Raw genomic sequence first — 20,769 nt, 5'->3', positions numbered from 1 at the left:
CCATTCTACTGCAAATCATTAACAGGAGATGCTGCAATGTTCTTTGGCTTTAATCAAACGCAAATCAACTTTTCCACATGCAAAATATGGGACTCAAATGGCAACATCTGGAGCATGATTTAAAAAATCTGCAAGAAATGCAGTGGTGATACAGAAATATGCAAATGCCAAGTTCCTTGCCAAGGATTTTTTTTTGTCAGACCTGCAGACTCCTACAGTGGATAGAAAATGCATAAAGTTGAGAAAAAAAAGTATGTGACAAATAACATTTGATTTGATTTGAGGAGATTTTCTTGTGAGATATCCTCGTTCGGTTCCAATGGAGGAGGTGGTGGTGGTGGCGGTTATGGTTTCGGCATGGGAGGGGTGGTGGTGGCGGTTATGGTTTCGGCATGGGAGGGGTGGTGGTGGCGGTTATGGTTTCGGCATGGGAGGGGGTGGTGGTGGCGGTTATGGTTTCGGCATGGGATGGGGTGGTGGTGGCGGTTATGGTTTCGGCATGGGAGGGGTGGTGGTGGCGGTTATGGTTTCGGCATGGGAGGGGTGGTGGTGGCGGTTATGGTTTCGGCATGGGGGGGGGTGGTGGTGGCGGTTATGGTTTCGGCATGGGAGGGGGTGGTGGTGGCGGCAGTGGAGCCGACCTCCGTGTGTCGGCCAAGGAGAAGGCCACAATGCAGAACCTGAACGACCGCCTGTCCACCTACTTGGAGAAGGTGCCCTCGCTGGAGGTGGCCAACGGCGAGCTGGAGCTGAAGATCAGTCAGTTCCTGGAGCGCAAGGCGTCCCCCAGCGCTCGTGACTACTCTGGCTTCTACGCCACCCTGCAGCACAAGGTACGTGACATGTGTCCTAGATGGCAAGAGCACTCAATGATGACGTCACAGCATGTCAAAACATGGTAATGTCTGCATTGCGACAATGTTATGCTTCATTAGAGAGTACAGGTACATGGTGTACACATGCTATAAGATTGTTTTCCAACAAGTTACTAATAGTGACATGAATATGAATATTGGACAATGAAAAATGATATACATTTGTTATAATTGATTCAACCAAGATGTTGCACAAAAGATAGATGCAAATACAGTATGTATACTTGCAGCTGAAGCATTAAAAATATAGCAGATCATTGAAGCCTATCCTTCCTGTCTGTTAAGAACCCTAGGCGATTGCGAAAGGTGCAATTTGTTCCTTTGTGTCATGCTTTACAATGTTCACAAAGAAAACAGGTTCCCTGTAATGCTTCAATGAGCTATAATTTACAGAGCAACTGAAACTCAGAACTCAATGATTGCAGTGTGTTATGACAGTTGTGCGTACTGCATTAGTGTGACATTCCAAGCATGCCCCATCCTGAAATGTTTTCCATCCTCTACCTCTCAGATCCAGGCTGCCACTCGTGTAAATGGAGGTATCTACAGTTGAGGTCGGAAGTTTACATACACTTAGGTTGGAGTCATTAAAACTTGTTTTTCAACCACTCCACAAATTTCTTGTTAACAAACTATAGTTTTGGCAAGTTGGTTAGGACATCTACGTTGTGCATGACACAAGTCATTTTTCCAACAATTGTTTACAGACAGATTATTTCACGTATAATTCATTGCATCACTATTCCAGAGGGTCAGAAGTTTACATACACTAAGTTGACTGTGCCTTTAAACAGCTTGGAAAATTCCAATTATGTCATGGCTTTAGAACCTTCTGATGGGCTAATTGACAACATTTGAGTCAATTGGAGTTGTACCTGTGGATGTATTTCAAGGCCTACCTTCAAACTCAGTGCCTCTTTGCTTGACATCATGGGAAAATCAAAAGAAATCAGCCAAGACCTCAGAAAAATATTCTAGACCTCCACAAGTCTGGTTCATCCTTGGGGACAGTTTCCAAGTATAAACACCATGGGACCACGCAGCCGTCATACCGCTCAGGAAGTAGACGTGTTCTGTCTCCTAGAGATGAACATTCTTTGGTGTGAAAAGTGCAAATCAATCCCAGAACAACAGCAAAGGACCTTGTGAAGATGCTGGAGGAAACAGGTACAAAAGTATCTATATCCACAGTAAAACGAGTCCTATATCGACATAACCTGAAAGGCCGCTCAGCAAGGAAGAAGCCACTGCTCCAAAACCGCCACAAAAAAGACAGACTACGGTTTGCAACTGCACATGGGGACAAAGATTGTACTTTTTGGAGAAATGTCCTCTGGTCTGATGAAAGAAAAATAGAACTGTTAGGCCATAATGACTATCGTTACGTTTGGAGGGAAAAGGGGGAGGCTTGCAAGCCGAAGAACATCATCCCAACCGCCAAGCACGGGGGTGGCTGTGCTTGACCCCAAGCATACTTCCAAAGTTGTAGCAAAATGTCTTAAGGACAACAAAGTCAAGGTATTGGAGTGGCCATCACAAAGCTCTGACCTCAATTCTATAGAAAATTTGCGGGCAGAACTGATAAAGCGTGTTTGCGAGCAAGGAGGCCTACAAACCTGACTCAGTTACACCTGCTCTGTCAGGAGGAATGGGCCAGAATTCACCCAACCTATTGTGGGAAGCTTGTGGAAGGCTACCCGAAACGTTTGACCCAAGGTAAACAATTTAAAGGCAATGCTACCAAATACTAATTGAGTGGATGTAAACTTCTGACCCACTGGGAATGTGATGAAAGAAATAGAATCTGAAATAAATTATTCTCTCAACTATTTTTCTGACATTTCACATTCTTAAAATAAAGTGGTGATCCTAACTGACCTAAAACAGGGAATATTCACTAGGATTAAATGTCAGGAATTGTGAAAAACTGAGTTTAAATGTATTTGGCTGTGTATGAAAACTTCCGACTTCAAATGCATCTCAGCATTGACAATGCAAAGCTCGCTGCAGACGACTTAAAAACCATGCATCGCGCCGACAGAAACAAACGTCTTTCTGGTAAGAAGAGGGGCGGGGGCGTATGCCTCATGGCCAACGTGACATGGTGTGATGAAAGAAACATACAGGAACTCAAATCCTTCTGTTCACCTGATTTAGAATTCCTCACAATCAAATGTAGACCGCATTATCTACCAAGAGAATTCTCTTCGATTATAATCACAGCCGTATATATCCCCCCCCAAGCAGACACATCGATGGCTCTGAACGAACTTTATTTAACTCTCTGCAAACTGGAAATGATTTATCCAGAGGCTGCATTCATTGTAGCTGGGGATTTTAACAAGGCTAATCTGAAAACAAGACTCCCTAAATTTTATCAGCATATCGATTGCGCAACCAGGGGTGGAAAGACCCTGGATCATTGTTACTCTAACTTCCGCGACGCATATAAGGCCCTGCCCCGCCCCCCTTTTGGAAAAGCTGACCACGACTCCATTTTGTTGATCCCTGCCTACAGACAGAAACTAAAACAAGAGGCTCCCACGCCGAGGTCTGTCCAACGCTGGTCCGACCAAGCTGACTCCACACTCCAAGACTGCTTCCATCACGTGGACTGGGAGATGTTTCGTATTGCGTCAGACAACAACATTGACGAATACGCTGATTCGGTGTGCGAGTTCATTAGAACGTGCGTTGAAGATGTCGTTCCCATAGCAACGATTAAAACATTCCCTAACCAGAAACCTTGGATTGATGGCAGCATTCGTGTGAAACTGAAGGCACGAACCACTGCTTTTAATCAGGGCAAGGTGTCTGGTAACATGACTGAATACAAACAGTGCAGCTATTCCCTCCGCAAGGCTATCAAACAAGCTAAGCGCCAGTACAGAGACAAAGTAGAATCTCAATTCAACGGCTCAGACACAAGAGGCATGTGGCAGGGTCTACAGTCAATCACGGACTACCAGGAAGAAACCCAGCCCAGTCACGGACCAGGATGTCTTGCTCCCAGGCAGACTAAATAACTTTTTGCCCGCTTTGAGGACAATACAGTGCCACTGACACGGCCTGCAACGAAAACATGCGGTCTCTCCTTCACTGCAGCCAAAGTGAGTAAGACATTTAAACGTGTTAACCCTCGCAAGGCTGCAGGCCCAGACGGCATCCCCAGCCGCGCCCTCAGAGCATGCGCAGACCAGCTGGCCGGTGTGTTTACGGACATATTCAATCAATCCCTATACCAGTCTGCTGTTCCCACATGCTTCAAGAGGGCCACCATTGTTCCTGTTCCCAAGAAAGCTAAGGTAACTGAGCTAAACGACTACCGCCCCGTAGCACTCACATCCGTCATCATGAAGTGCTTTGAGAGACTAGTCAAGGACCATATCACCTCCACCCTACCTGACACCCTAGACCCACTCCAATTTGCTTACCGCCCAAATAGGTCCACAGACGATGCAATCTCAACCACACTGCACACTGCCCTAACCCATCTGGACAAGAGGAATACCTAAGTGAGAATGCTGTTCATCGACTACAGCTCGGCATTCAACACCATAGTACCCTCCAAGCTCGTCATCAAGCTCGAGACCCTGGGTCTCGACCCCGCCCTGTGCAACTGGGTACTGGACTTCCTGACGGGCCGCCCCCAGGTGGTGAGGGTAGGCAACAACATTTCCTCCCTGCTGATCCTCAACACTGGGGCCCCACAAGGGTGCGTTCTGAGCCCTCTCCTGTACTCCCTGTTCACCCACGACTGCGTGGCCACGCACGCCTCCAACTCAATCATCAAGTTTGCGGACGACACAACAGTGGTAGGCTTGATTACCAACAACGACGAGACGGCCTACAGGGAGGAGGTGAGGGCCCTCGGAGTGTGGTGTCAGGAAAATAACCTCACACTCAACGTCAACAAAACTAAGGAGATGATTGTGGACTTCAGGAAACAGCAGAGGGAACACCCCCCATCCACATCGATGGAACAGTAGTGGAGAGGGTAGCAAGTTTTAAGTTCCTCGGCATACACATCACAGACAAACTGAATTGGTCCACTCACACAGACAGCATCGTGAGGAAGGCGCAGCAGCGCCTCTTCAACCTCAGGAGGCTGAAGAAATTCGGCTTGTCACCAAAAGCACTCACAAACTTCTACAGATGCACAATCGAGAGCATCCTGGCGGGCTGTATCACCGCCTGGTATGGCAACTGCACCGCCCTCAACCGTAAGGCTCTCCAGAGGGTAGTGAGGTCTGCACAACGCATCACCGGGGGCAAACTACCTGCCCTCCAGGACACCTACACCACCCGATGTCACAGGAAGGCCATAAAGATCATTAAGGACAACAACCACCCGAGCCACTGCCTGTTCACCCCGCTATCATCCAGAAGGCGAGGTCAGTACAGGTGCATCAAAGCTGGGACCGAGAGACTGAAAAACAGCTTCTATCTCAAGGCCATCAGACTGTTAAACAGCCACCACTAACATTGAGTGGCTAACTGCCAACACACTGTCAATGACACTGACTCTACTCCAGCCACTTTAATAATGGGAATTGATGGGAAATGATGTAAATATATCACTAGCCACTTTAAACAATGCTACCTTATATAATGTTACTTACCCTACATTATTCATCTCATATGCATACGTAGATACTGTGCTCTATATCATCAACTGCATCCTTATGTAATACATGTATCACTAGCCACTTTAACTATGCCACTTGGTTTACATACTCATCTCATATGTATATACTGTACTCGATATCATCTAATGTATCTTGCCTATGCTGCTCTGTAACATCACTCATTCATATATCCTTATGTACATATTCTTTATCCCCTTACACTGTGTATAAGACAGTAGTTTTTTTGAATTGTTAGTTAGATTACTTGTTCGTTATTACTGCATTGTCGGAACTAGAAGCACAACATTTCGCTACACTCGCATTAACATCTGCTAACCATGTGTATGTGACAAATAAAATTTGATTTGATTTGATTTGATTTTTGATTTGAAGAAATAACACATAAAAAAACAAAATACTGCATAGTTTCCTAGGAACGCGAAGCGAGGCGACCATCGATGTCTTATTTGTAGCAACCACATACAAATAGTTGCAGTGGAGAGGTGAGGGGATAAAAGATGATCATCCCGGTTGGAGGGCCAGATTTGGGAATTTAGCTACGACACAATCATGGCACACTAGATTGTGTGGTCTGTCATCTTTTTGGAGGGGAGAAGACAGGCAGAGGTCACTTTACATAGTTCATGCTTCATACGTTTTCTCCTTGGGGTTACTGCATGTTCATTCCTGTCAAACGTGCACATTCTTTGCTTGTGTCTGATAAGCAGAGTAGCAGCAGCGTGTATAATGATTGTGTGTGAGTGTATGGGCATGTGTGTGTGTGTGTGTGTGTGTGTGTGTGTGTGTGTGTGTGTGTGTGTGTGTGTGTGTGTGTGTGTGTGTGTGTGTGTGTGTGTCGTGTCTGTGTCTGTGTGTGTGTGTGTGTGTGTGTGTGTGTGTGTGTGTGTGTGTGTGTGTGTGTGTGTGTGTGTGCTTGTTTATCGATGTGAGAGTGCATAGAGTCAGTGCAGAAATAATAAAGAATCCATAAAAAGGGTAAAGCAGATTGTCCATGTAGTGATTGTTAGCTTTTCAGTAAAATCTCATTTCATGAGAAACCTCTGCGATCGAGGGCGGTGCAGTTGCCATACCAAACAGTGATGCAGCCAGTCATGATGCTCTCAATGGTACAGCTGTATAACTTTTTGAGGACTTGAGGGCCCATTCAATCTCCTGAGGAGGAAGAAGAGGAAGATGTGCTGTCACGCCTTCTAAGAACACTAAGGTAACCTGCCTAAATGACTACCGATCCATAGCCCTCATGTCTGTAGCCATGAAGTGATTTGAAAGGCTGGTCATGGCTCACATCAACCCCATTATCCCAGAAACCCTAGACCCATTCCAATTTGCAAACTGCCCCAAAAGATCCACACATGATGCAATCTCAATTGCACTCCACACTGCCCTTTCCCATCTCGGCAAAATAAACACCTATGTGAGAATGCTATTCATTGACTACAGCTCAGCGTTCAACACCATAGTACCCTCAAAGCTCATCACTAAGCTAAGGACCCTGGGACTAAACATCTCCCTCTGCAACTGGATCCTGGACTTCCTGACGGGCCGCACCAGGTCATAAGGGTAGGTAACAACACATCCGCCACGCTGATCCTCAACATGGGGGCCCCTCAGGGGTGCGTGCTCAGTCCCCTCCTGTATTCCCTGTTCACTCATGACTGCATGGCCAGGCACAACACCAACACCATCATCAAGTTTGCCAATGACACAACAGTGTCTGATCACCAACAATGATGAGACAGCCTATAGGGAGGTCAGAGACATGGCCGTGTGGTGCCAGGACAACAACCTCGCCCTAAACGTGATCAAGACAAAGGACAAAGGAGATGATTGTGGACTCCTGGAAAAGGAGGACCGAGCATGCCCCCATTCTCATCGACGGAGCTGTAGTGGAGCAGGTTGAGAGCTTCAAGTTCCTTGGTGTCCACATCAACAACAAACTATCATGGTCCAAACACACTAAGACAGTCGTGAAGAGGGCACAACAAAACCTATTCCTCCTAAGGAGTCTGAAAAGATTTGGCATGGGTCCTCAGATCCTCAAAAGGTTTTACAGCTGTACCATCGAGAGCATCCTAACTGTTTGCATCACTGCCTGGTATGGCAACTGCAACTGCAACTGCTCCTCCGACCGCGAGGCACTACAGAGGGTAGTGCATACGGCCCAGTACATCACTGGGGCCAAGCTTCCTGCCATCCAGGACCTCTATGCCAGGCGGTTTCAGAGGAAGGCCCTAAAAATTGTCAGACTCCAGCCACCCTAGTTTAAGACTGTTCTCTCTGCTATAGCACGGCAAGCGGTACCAGAGCGCCAATTCTAGGTCCAAAAGGCATCTTAACAGCTTCTACCTGCAAACCATAACACTCCTGAACAGCTAATCAAATGGCTACCCAGACCTCTCTTTTACACTGCAGCTACTCTGTTTATTATCTTCGCATGGTCACTTTAACTACCTACTTGTACATATTGCTATAGTGATTTTAATGCTGCTGTTTAATTATTTGTTCATTTTATTTTTTATTTTCAATTTTTTTACTTTACACTTATTTTTCTTAACTTCTTAAGAGGTTTAAATTTTTGCCTAAAATGACACAACAAATCTAACTGCCTGTAGCTCAGGACCTGAAGCAAGGATATGCATATTCTTGATACTTGAAAATATTGAAAGGAAACACTTTGAAGTTTGCGGAAATGTGAAATGAATGTAGGAGAATATTAGATTTTGGTAAAAGATAACACAAAGAAAAAACATGCGTTTTTTGTTATTTTATATGTACCATTTCTTTGAAATGCAAGAGAAAGTCCATAATGTATTATTCCAACCCAGGCACAATTTAGATTTTGGTCACTAGATGGCAGCAGTGTATGTGCAAAGTTTTTGACTAATCTAATTAACCATTGCAATTCTTTTCAAATTGTTGTTTCAAGACTTCCCAAATGTGCCTAATTTGTTCATTAATAACTTTTCATGTTCAAAATTGTGCACTCTCCTCAAACAATAGCATGGCATTCTTTCACTGTAATAGCTACTCTAAATTGGACAGTGCCGTTAGATTTAAGCTTACTGCCAATATCAGTTATGTCTATGTCCTGGGAAATTTGATTTTTTTCTTACAATCTCATGCTAATTGCATTAGCCTATGTTAGCTCAACACTAACACTAATTAGACATTACGATAAAATATTTTTGTATGATCATGATCAAGCTTACAAAATATAGTGCTGGGTGAAACAGACAATGTTTTTCACAGCAGAACATATGCTTCTCTGTGATAATGGTAGAATAATATGATCATGTGGGTGTACATATCTATGCCTAAAATGTTATCCCATGGCTACAGAGAGTTGTTTATTTAAAATTTGATCTGTCCTTTTCATTGCACTGTATCAACAGAGATAGAGTGCTTCTTTTGTCTGGCCCTCCATCCTTCATCACCTATCCACACCCAAACAATAAATCTCTATGGCCACACCCTACTACAAGTCAACCTGTGGAAGGGACACCGATCCCAGGCCAAAAATTGATAATACATATAGGCCTAGGGTTTCAAGCTTTTATTTCCCATTTGTGGACAACTTAATAATGAATGTGTTGGATTTACTTCTCCATCTCAACCATTAATCTATAGTACTGAGCCAGTGGCACAAATTAAACTAGCTAAGTCGGTCTTGACTGTTAAGTCTTTACTGAAGACTCATCTCTTCAGTAGGTCATATGATTGAGTGTAGTCTGGCCCAGGAGTGTGAAGGTGAACGGAAAGGCTCTGGAAGAACGAACCTCCCTTGCTGTCTCTGCCTTGCCGTTTCCCCTTTCTCTGCTGGGATTCTCTGCCTCTAACCCTATTACAGGGGCTGAGTCACTGGCTTACTGGTGCTCTTCCATGCCGTCCCGAGGGGTGCGTCACTTGAGTGGGTTGAGTCACTGATGTGATCTTCCTGTCTGGGTTGGCGCTCCCCCCTTGGGTTGTGCCATGGTGGAGATCTTTGTGGGCTATACTCTGCCTTGTCTCAGGATGGTAAGTTGGTGATTGAAGATATCTCTCTAGTGGTGTGGGGGCTGTGCTTTGGCAAAGTGGGTGGGGTTATATCCTGCCTGTTTGGCCCTGTCCGGGGGTATCATCGGATGGGGCCACAGTGTCTCCTGACCCCTCCTGTCTCAGCCTCCAGTATTTATGCTGCAGTAGTTTGTGTCGGGGGGCTAGGGTCAGTCTGTTATATCTGGAGTACTTCTCATGTCTTATCTGGTGTCCTGTGTGAATTTAAGTATGCTCTCTAATTATCTCTTTCTCTCTTTCTTTCTCTCTCTCGGAGGACCTGAGCCCTAGGACCATGCCTCAGGACTACATGGCATGATGACTCCTTGCTGTCCCCAGTCCACCTGGCCATGCTGCTGCTCCAGTTTCAACTGTTCTGCCTGCGGCTATGGAACACTGACTTGTTCACCGGACGTGCTATCTGTCCCAGAACTGCTGTTTTCAACTCTCTAGAGACAGCAGGAGCGGTAGAGATACTCTTAATGATCGGCTATGAAAAGTCAACTGACATTTACTCCTGAGGTGCTGACTTGTTGCAACCTCGATAACTACTGTGATTATTATTTGATCATGCTGGTCATTTATGAATATTTGAACATCTTGGCCATGTTCTGTTATAATCTCCACCCGGCACAGCCAGAAGAGTACTGGCCACCCCTCATAGCCTGGTTCCTCTCTAGGTTTCTTCCTAGGTTTTGGCCTTTCTAGGGACTTTTTCCTAGCCACCGGGCTTTTACACCTGCATTGCTTGCTGTTTGGGGTTTTAGGCTGGGTTTCTGTACAGCACTTTGATATATCAGCTCATGTAAGAAGGGCTATATAAATAGACTTGATTTGATTATCACAATCTATGCATGCAACCACTCACTTACATTACTGACTATAAAAAACATTGTTACTTGTTTATAGTTTACTTTAGCTAACTTTTTATTGCTGCAGGGGCAGTATTGAGTAGCTTGGATGAAAAGGTGCCCATTGTAAACGGCCAGCTCCTCAGTCTCAGTTGCTAATATATGCATATTATTAGTAGTATTGGATAGAAAACACTCTAAAGTTCCCAAAACTGTCAAAATATTGTGTGTGAGTATAACAGAACTGATTTTGCAGGCGAAACCCTGAGGAAAATCAAAACAGGAAGTGACCTCTATTTTGAAAACTCCATGTTCCATAGCCTCCCTTTGCTGGATTTAAAGGGATATGAACCAGATTCCTTTTCCTATCGCTTCCTCAATGTGTCAACAGTCTTCAGACATAGTTTCAGGCTTTTATTTTGAAAAATGAGCCAGAACGATAACATCGCGTCAAGTGGTCACATGAGTTTTTCTCGCGCAACAGAATTTGGTTAGGTATTGCCCTCTCCTAATGTGAAATACATTTGCGGTTGATATATTATCGATTATATATTTTAAAAACAACCTGAGGATTGATTATAAAAAACGATTGACATGTTTCTGTGGACATTATAGAAACTATTTGGAATTTTCGTATGCGTTGTCGTGACCGCTCTTTCCTGTGGATTTCTGAACATAAAGCGACAAACAAACTGAGGTATTTTGGATAGAAAAATAATCTTTATGGAACAAACGTAACATTTGTTGTGTAACTGGGAGTCTCTTGAGTGAAAACATCCGAAGATCATCAAAGGTAAACGATTAATTTGATTGCTTTTCTGATTTTCGTGACCAAGCTTCCTGATACTAAGTGTACTTAATGTTTTGTTGTGTGATCGATAAACTTACACAAACGCTTGGATTGCTTTCGCTGAAAAGCATAATTTAAAAATCTGACACGACAGGTGGATTAACAAAAGGCTAAGCTGTGTTTTCCTATGTTGCACTTGTGATTTCATGAATATTACTATTTGTAGTAATATTTATTGAATGTAGCGCTATGCTATTCAGCGGTTGTTGATGACACTTATCCCGATATCGGGATTGTAGCCATAACAAGTTAATAAATATGTTTTTGTTATTCTTTGACCTCTGCGTTGGCTCCCTTTTTGTTATGGGTTACGAGCCGGTTCGTGATAAGGGGGGGGGGGCTCATCTGGGATCATAAGTTTGGTTCCTAGACATTTTGGCATATAGGATTTTGTGGCATTATGATGGATTTATGTTCATTGGGATGCGAATTGATCGGTATTCACTGTCTAGTCTTATAAGTGTTCGGTATAGTGCCTTAGAGACGTATCAGTGATTTTGGTTGTCCAATGAGGTCGTCAAACAGGTGCGTTGCATGGAGTAGTATGCCATTAGGCTTAATACTAGTGTCGTTAAGCTAACTGGTAAGTGTATTTTGTTTGTGAGAACGTGGAGTTAGTGTTTTGATAGTCTTTTGTTAATTTTTTTGAGTTGCGCTGTTTGGTAGGCCCAGTGTTGGTAGCCTTATGTTTGGTAAACTTGCAACTGCGGTGGATAGTTGCTTGTGTATTGAGTTGGAGAGTAACAATGGTTAGTTTCCAGGCCCCTGCCTAGACTGGAAACTCCTGCTCTACTCACTGTTGGGCTATCGGTCGGAGGTGAGTACAATCTGCTGTGTACCTCCGTGGGAGATTTGGGTAGGGTAGTGCTATTTGCTACCCAGAGCTACAGTTGAAGTCAGAAGTTTACATCCACTTAGGTTGGAGTAATTAAAACTCGTTTTTCAACCACAAATTTCTTGTTAACAGACTATAGTTTTGGCAAGTCGGTTAGGACATCTACTTTGACAAGTAATTTTTCCAACAATTGTTTACAGACAGATTATTTCACTTATAATTCACTGTAATCACAATTCCAGTTGGGTTAGAAGTGTACGTAAACCAAATTGACTGTGCCTTTAAACAGCTTGGAAAATTCCAGAAAATGATGTCATGGCGTTAGAAGCTTCTGATAAGGCTAATAGCAGGAAGAAGCCACTGCTCCAAAAAACGCCATACAAAAGCCAGACTACGGTTTCCAACTGCACATGGGATAAAGATCGTACTTTTTGGAGAAATGTCCTCTGGTCTGATGAAAGAAAAATAGAACTGTTTGGCCATAATGACCATTGTTATGTTTGGAGGAAAAAGGGGGGGGCTTGCAAGCTGAAGAACACCATCCAAACCATGAAGCACGGGGGTGGCAGCATCATGTTGTGGGGGTGCTTTGCTGTAGGATGGACTGGTGCACTTCACAAAATAGATGGCATCATGTGGCAGGAAAATTATTTGGATATATTGAAGCAACATCTCAAGACATCAGTCAGAAAGGTAAAGCTGGGTCGCAAATGTGTCTTCCAAATGGACAATGACCCCAAGCATACTTCCAAAGTCATGGCAACATGGCTTAAGGACAACAAAGTCAAGGTATTGGAGTGACCATCATGAAGTCCTGACCCTCAATCCTATAGAAAATGTGTGGGCAGATCTGAAAAAGCGTGTGCGAGCAAGGAGGCCTACAAACCTGACTCAGTTACACCTGCTCTGTCAGGAGGAATGGGCCGAAATTCACCCAACTTATTGTGGGAAGCTTGTGGGAGGCTACCCGAAACGTTTGACCCAAGTTCAACAATTTAAAGGCAATGCTACCTGCAAATTGAGTGGATGTAAACTTCTGACCCTCTGGGAATGAGATGAAAGAAATAAAAGCTGAAATAAATCAGTCTCTCTACTATTATTCTGACATTTCACTTTCTTAAAATAAAGTGGTGATCTTAACTGATCTATGACAGGGGATTTTTACAAGGATTAAATGTCAGGAATTGTGAAAAACTGAGTTTAAATGTATTTGGCTGAGGTGTATGTAAACTTCCCGACTTCAACTGTATCTCCTTTCTTTTCCCCTGTTAGGCTTAGCGACGTGTTCCACTTTGGAATACGCTGGGCATTGTTATTTTTGTGTGGTGTCCGTGGACGGAGCAGTTGTCTCAGGGGCACATCTGTGGCTTGTGGGGAGGCTTCCAGCGTGCTGGGGGGGTTTTCCATGCCAGAGGGCTACAGTGTGTAATTACCCACTGCAAATCTGCACAAAGACTAGGGTTGAGTTATTGTAGGATTTGGGGAAGCTCCTTTTATATCTCATCTCCTGTGGTGCCCAGTGTGATGGGTGTTTCTCTTGTTGTGGTCTGGTGTGCTCAGAAGAGGGGAAGAGCAAGATTATTTTGAGTTACTTGTGACTATGGGTTCTAATGTAGACAAGTTCATTTGCGTTCCATCAGAGGAACTGTTAGATGATGTACTAAAGAACAGCTGTTGATTATTGCTGAACACTCCCAGGTTGAAATTAGTGATAAATGTTAAGTTGATATTGAAGGCCAATCTGATTTGAGAGTGGTATACTTGTAGTTGTCCCCTAGTATTTATTTTGTGTTGTCCTGTTTTCTGTTCCCTGCTGTCCTTGTTTTCTTCTTTCCTCTTAAAGGATGCTTCCTGTGCGCAACGATTGCTGAGGTCTGGGGAGGACAAGTTCGGCTGGGGCAGTGGGACAGTGTTAACCAGTGTTAACCTCCCACTCTGTCTACCAAATTCTTTCTTTGTTCTTGTATTCTTTAATAGGAAGTCGGTGGGTGGAGCCGGGAGGCGAAATGGGACCCACCTGGGTTTGGGTGTGTCCCAGGGAAAAAGACACCTTTCCCTGTAAATCGTGGATACCCTTTCCACACAGACACTGTTGATTTTTGTTTGTGCCATTTTGTCTTGTTAGTTTTGGCACGTCTCAACGCTAATCATCTATGCCTGCAACCACTCACTTACACTACTGACTACACACACACCATTGTTACTTGTTTATAGTTTACTTTAGTTGATACATGTTTTGCACCCTTGTTATTACTGGCGATGAGCTGGTTTGTGACAAAGCAGCAGATACATTTCCTTCAAATGTTGCTATTTTGTGTAGACGTCCAAACACAATTCAATATTATTTTTGTAATACTACAGCCTAAAGTGAAGGCTCTTACAAACCTTTGTAACAGTTCAACCTTAAAATGAGTAAAACATCCATAGCAGTTGTTTTCGCGCTGCCAGAGGTGGAACTGCGTTTAAACTGTCAAAGCCAAAGCGGCTCTTGGCATTATAAAGCAGACATTGACTTTGGCTACAGGGAGTCCAAGTAATAGAAATCCCATGCAGCCTTGTTTACAAGTTCAATAGCTGGAATATGAGCAGGGCCAGCTCCAGGCATAAGCGACGTAAGCCATCATTTGGGGCCCCCTGACCAACTGTGAAAATTTGTGTTTTCCTGTTCACCTCATGGCTAAATGTGTAGAACTGCATGAAATGTTTGATAAAATTGCACATTTTTCTCTATGCCGCATGGCAAAATGTGTAGAACTGCAGAAAACGTTTCTCTCCACTGTCAAGAAGGGGGCCACTAAACGTTTTGCCCGCTTGATGGGGGCCCCCAACCAAATCTCGCTTAGAGCCAACTCTGAATGTGAGATGTAATCTACACCTCGATTAGGATGATAAAAATCTTAATTTTGTTGAATGATTTTTCAATTTGAGCATAATTATTTCTATACAGCCTATTTTTTGGACTTTACTTTAAATGGGAAATCTGTCGCCGTCAATTGAGCTATTCACTTAGTGAAAACTGCACAAAAACCATAACGCATTTGGCTATTTTGATAGTCACAGGTGTTCTGAATAAGAAATTATAATTGCTCATTTTACAATATTACAACATATTTGGTAGGAAGAATAACATCAAATATGGGTTGGACTAGATTTTTTTCATAATTATTATCATGAAATTGCATACCCAACATTATATGTCATGTTAAACTAAGTAGAGGTGTAGGAACTTAGCTTTAAAACAGAAATGTCAGGGCCAAATTTCTGGTCCTAGTCCGCCCCTGCTTGCACAATGTACTTTTAATGAAATCTCAACTGCAATTCAGCTCATTTGGTTGTACTATTCATTAGATGAAGCACAATGATAACACATACCGTTGTGCAGAAAAACACAATATCTGTCATTATTTTCTCATTTGAACTTTGTACTAAATGGTTGAAAGTGCAGTTATAATTCATTTAGGTGACAACCAAGTTCCATTGGAATTCCATTGGAATTTGGTTGTGTTTTTAGATGGTTGAAAGCATAGTGATAACACATTGGGAATTCAACTAACTTTTGGATGTCTTTTTGAATGGGTGAATGTAGGTTAAATTCTCATTGATCAACATCTCAACCAAAAATCCCACAATTGTCCATGTTGAAATGATGTTGTGTGCCCAGTGTGATGTCACTGCAACATACATGTTAATGGTATGTTAGCTATGGTGACAATTTACCTACAAAGGTTAAATATTACTTTTTTATTACATTTTCCACCAATGCCACTATAATCCACTTTACCACAAATGATTAACATGTGGACATAAATGATACAATGCTCTTTGGCTTTAACCAAATACAAAGACACCTTTTCACATACTAAATGTGAGACTCAAATGGTAACCTCTGGAGTATAATTATGAAAAGGAAATGCTCTGGTTATATGGCAATATACAAACAAGCGACAGCTTGTTCTTGCACGCTGCAGATGCCAAGTTCCCTGCCAAGGTGTTAAGGGAAAAGAACAGCACTATAATCCCATCTGAGGTGAGTTTTCCCGGGGTACGATGCCCGGAGTAATGACTCATCCCATAGGGGCTATAAAGTGGTACTTTTGTCGGTCCTACAGACTCTTACAATAGATTGAACATGCATAAAGTTGAGTGAAACTTAAAACAATGGTACCTGAGTCTGTGCATAATATCCGAAAAACTACCAAGGAACAATGGACTGTTTAATGAAAAGGACAGGAGATGTTCTTGCAAGATATCAGTGTGTGAGACAAAGACAGGTCTGTTCAGGGAGAATGTTGTCTGGGTGTCAAGCAAAAGATCATCTTGTACGGTACTGACTGACCTACCTGGGGATAATAGAAGCAGGTTTGTTTATGCTTTCAACCAGACGCTATAAACGGGAGAGGAATTCCAACTTTATATGGTTGTGTGCAATTTTATTTGTTTGTGCAGGCAGACACCATATATAGAGTGAGATGGAGGAGGTGGAGTTGCACAACAATAGTATATTTTCAATATTTGCATATCCACATATACTAACTATCCTCTTCCATCTCCTTCTGCATCCTAGCATCAGGGTGTCAAAGTGGGTGGAGGAGCCCCCCTGCCCTATATGCCCTGCCCTGCCCTCCCTGATGGTAATACCTCCCTGTATTCCTCCCTTCTCTATTCCTCCCTTCTGCCTCCCCCCCATGTCCTCCTCCACCCAACCTCCCTCCCACCTTGCCCTGTGCAGCATATAAAGGGAACAGTGGCTGGGCCGTGCACCACATTCTCTCTCCTCATCCCAGGCAGGCAGACTCCTTCTCAGCAGCCATGTCCTTCTCCAGATCTAGCATGTCCTACAGCAGCAGCGGTGGCGGAGGTGGCACCATGTCCATGAGGTCTGGAGGTGGAGGTGGATGTGGTATGGGCTCCTCCCGCTTCTCCTCGATGGGTGGTGGTGGTGGAGGTGGAGGAGGCCACGTCACTGCCATGAGGGCCGGCAGTGTGTATGGAGGAGCAGGATGCTCTGGGGTGCGCATCTCTAGCTCCTCGTTCGGTTCCGGCGGTGGAGGTGGTGGCGGTGGAGGTTATGGTTTCAGAATGGGAGGGGGTGGTGGTGGTGGCGGTGGAGCCGACATTAATGTGTCGGCCAACGAGAAGGCCACAATGCAGAACCTGAATGACCGCCTATCCACCTACTTGGAGAAGGTGCGCATGCTAGAGGCGGCCAACGCCGAGCTGGAGCTGAAGATCCGTCAGTTCATGGAGAGCAAGACGTCCCCCAGCGCTTGCGACTACTCTGGCTTCTACGCTACTATCGCCGACCTGCAGGACAAGGTAGGTGACGTGTTTCCTAGAAGGCAAGAGCACGGCATGTCAAAACATGATAATGTCTGCAAAGTGACAATGTTATCCTTTGATAGAGAGTACAGGTGACATTGGCTTGTTTTTCCAACAAGTTACTGAGAGTGACATATGAACATTGCGAAAATGCAAAGTGATATAATAATTGATTAAACCAAGATATTGCACCGAAGATAAATGACAAGACAGTATGCATATTTGCAGCTGAAGCATTGAAGATAAAGCGGATAATTGAAGCCAATCCTTCCTCTCTCTTAAGAAAAAGGTGCAACAAACAGGTGCAATTAGTTTCTTTGTGTCATGCTTTACAATGTTCACAAAGATAACAGGTTCCCTGTAATGCTTCTGTGAGCTATAATTTACAGTGCAGCTGAAACTCAGAACTGAGTGATTACAGTGTGATTTAACAGTTTGTGTGTACTGTATTAGTGTGAAATTCCATGCATGCCCCATTCTGAAATGTTTTGAAATCCTCCACCTCTCAGATCCAGGATGCCACCTGCTTGAACGGAAGCATCTATCTGAACATCGACAACGCAAAGCTCGCTGCAGACGACTTCAGAAACAAGTAAGTACATCCAACACCATCCACAGATACAGTACACTGCTGGTACATTACATTAACCACTTGGAATAACCCCAAATCTGTAAAAACTCTCATACTGTTTTTTATTACATTTTGTGTTGAATCTATAAAAAGGAAACCAAATGACATTACCCGTCAGCTCCACCATAACCACACACTCCCAACAGACATATCAGAAGCCTGGTGTTACTTTCTGATATTTTCCCCAAACTTAATGGAATACTAGAATCTATAACCCCCCTGCTATTCTCACAGAGGAACACATTCAGGCAGTTCTTTGACCTAAGCTCTCTCCATCTCTCAGGTATGAGAACGAGCTGGCCATGCGTCAGTCAGTGGAGGCGGACATCGCCGGGCTGAAGAGGATGCTGCACGAGATGAACATGGCCAGATCTGACCTGGAGATGCAGATCGAGGGACTGAAGGAGGAGCTCATCTATCTCAAGAAGAACCATGAGGAGGTGGGTGTAGGCTGATGGGACATATCCATACAGTCCCTTAATGTATTACATCTGTTGACCATGTCAACCTGCTATGGGTCTTCACTAGAACACCATTGCTGGCTTTCAAGCACATCTGTATCAAGCAATGGTGTTCAAATATATAATGAAGACAGAGGGCAGGTCAAGTAATTGCCATCAGGCAGAGGTTAGTCACTTCTTAATCCTTTACACTCACCACTATGTGTTTCTCCACAGGAGCTGCTGGCCATGAGGACTCAGATGACTGGACAGATCAACGTGGAGGTGGACGCAGCACCACAGGAGGACCTGTCCAGAGTCATGGCTGAGATTCGTGAGCAGTACGAGGGCGGTAGTGCCAAGAACCAGCGTGACCTGGAGTCCTGGTTTCAGACCAAGGTAGGACCTCTAAAACCCCTAAACTATGTTCATGGTGTAGATGTTCCTTTACTTCTAGTTGGTAACGTTGTCACATTCTATCATGAGCTGAAATGTTGGTGTGTTTCTGTGATGATTGACCACTTATTGTGTTTTACAGACAGAGACGTTGAACAAGGAGGTGGCGTCCAGTACAGAGGTTCTCCAGACCTCCAAGTCAGAGATTTCAGAGATCCGTCGCACACTGCAGGGCCTGGAGATTGAACTGCAGTCACAGCTCAGCATGGTGAGCTGTAATTACAAACATCTGACCAAGGACCACAGTTTAGGGACATTACTTACACAACTTTCTGCAATAATCAACATTTGACTCTTCCATCATTCTCTACCATCCCTCAAGTATCTTACTTTCACCTGGACTCTAACACTATCCCTCAAGTTGTTGTAGCCAGGCACCACTCCATTACTATAGCTAACATCTACCTGCCTTCACATTCAATTACTAGAGCTAACTTTTTCAGTATGACAGTAAACATTCCAAATTCCAAACCTACTCCCACAGTTTTTGACCCATCATCTCTATATCTCCTGGCCAATAGAAAGGCTCCCTGGAGAACACGCTGGCGGAGACGGAGGGCCGTTACTCCATGCAGCTGGGACGCCTCCAGAGCCAAGTGACCAGCCTGGAGGAGCAGCTAGTGTCTCTCCGCAGCGACATGGAACGCCAGGGCCAGGAGTACAAGATGCTGCTGGACATCAAGACACGCCTGGAGATGGAGATCGCTGAGTACAGGAGGCTGCTGGATGGAGAGGCTAGCGGGTAAGGCAGGATGGGAAGAGGGGTGACAAGGGTCCTTAAATGGGAAGTGAAAATGAATGAATGTTTCCTTCAACATTTGACTTTATAAACAATGTTCTTTTGAAGTTGACCTTAATATGAGCCATTGTTACTTTTGACATGAATCTACCAGTGTTTGACCTTTAATAGATACTTATTATGATCATAGATCATAGATGCTAACTATGCTAACCATGGGTTTCCCTTCCTCACAGCCTCGGCCTCAGCTCCTCGAAATCTGTCCACAGCTCCTCCAGCTCAGGCCCCAGGTCCTCCACCAAAGGCAAGGTGGTGATCGTCACAGAGGAAATGGTGGATGGCAAGGTTGTTTCCTCAAGTGGAACCAAACACACCACATAAGGTCCCACACATGCAGCGAGCACTGCAGCAAGCAACGGGTTAACCCCATAGAAATATAATTACTAGAATGGGTATATGAAATGAGCACATAGAATATTGCTGTTCCCCAGTGCTTAATTCATGCAACCTAAAATACAACGTTTCAACTTATAAAAAGTATTTGTCAGATAAATAACATTGTTTGTTGAGGCCAGCTCTGGTTAACTCTAGTTTAAGATGTGCATAACATCCTCCTGTTCTTTCTAGAATGGCTAAATCCCCTCAGACACCCATCATGGATCATTGACTTGAATGGGGATTTATTTTCTGGTTATTCTATTTCTATGGTTAACACCTCCAGAACAACATATTCTACTACATCTGGATGGAACACCAACAACATACCCCATTGTCAATGTAATAAAGATGCTCTGACTTGCTGACACCATCATTCTGTCTTCTGTGTCTTTCAACTTGATTTATCTGATCTGGCGTGCTCCCAAACATCTGACTATCACATGAGGCCAAATCTATGGTCTTGAGAAAGTACATGTGTCATTATGATCTTGAATAGTGTAATAATGACAATCAATTGTACTGAGTTTAATACTTGGCATTAAATGTATGAACGCTGACAGTCGAAATTTGAATTCAAGTTGTCAGCAAAATGATACAAAATGTTAAGCATTAAGTTCAGAGTTATGTACTGTATGGGGGTGTTTGTGGAGTCGG

The 20,769-nt window shown here is 43.9% G+C and overlaps 2 protein-coding genes across 3 annotated transcripts in view; both read left to right on the top strand.

Annotated features, from left to right (window-relative positions):
* LOC112264359 (keratin, type I cytoskeletal 13) overlaps positions 1–20,488 on the top strand; it is a 48,615-nt gene extending 28,127 nt beyond the window's left edge. The window contains exons 1-7 of one of the 2 annotated variants that reach the window (XM_042310712.1): positions 16,887–17,408; positions 17,921–18,003; positions 18,326–18,482; positions 18,720–18,881; positions 19,021–19,146; positions 19,460–19,680; positions 19,914–20,488. In XM_042310712.1, coding sequence (XP_042166646.1) covers positions 16,902–17,408; positions 17,921–18,003; positions 18,326–18,482; positions 18,720–18,881; positions 19,021–19,146; positions 19,460–19,680; positions 19,914–20,058 — 1,401 coding nt within the window. In that variant the 5' untranslated portion in view covers positions 16,887–16,901 and the 3' untranslated portion in view covers positions 20,059–20,488. Of the gene's footprint in view, positions 1–16,886; positions 17,409–17,920; positions 18,004–18,325; positions 18,483–18,719; positions 18,882–19,020; positions 19,147–19,459; positions 19,681–19,913 lie in introns of those variants that run through there. The other variant, XM_042310710.1, reaches the window with a different exon arrangement.
* Positions 592–1,473, top strand: LOC121841574 (keratin, type I cytoskeletal 13-like). Its single transcript, XM_042310713.1, has one exon. It carries the CDS (start codon positions 606–608, stop codon positions 900–902), a length of 297 nt encoding a protein of 98 aa, XP_042166647.1. The 5' UTR covers positions 592–605; the 3' UTR covers positions 903–1,473.
* Positions 20,489–20,769: the final 281 nt, after the last annotated feature.

The sequence above is a fragment of the Oncorhynchus tshawytscha genome, linkage group LG32, assembly GCF_018296145.1.
Source record: "Oncorhynchus tshawytscha isolate Ot180627B linkage group LG32, Otsh_v2.0, whole genome shotgun sequence".
Taxonomy (NCBI): domain Eukaryota; kingdom Metazoa; phylum Chordata; class Actinopteri; order Salmoniformes; family Salmonidae; genus Oncorhynchus; species Oncorhynchus tshawytscha.
The sequence above is the reverse complement of the archived record's forward strand: the minus strand, read 5'-3'. Positions and strand labels throughout refer to the sequence as shown.

Coding starts and splice junctions, on each gene's coding strand:
- LOC121841574 (XM_042310713.1), top strand. CDS start 606: ATGGGAGGGGGTGGTGGTGGCGGCAGTGGAGCCGACCTCCGTGTGTCG.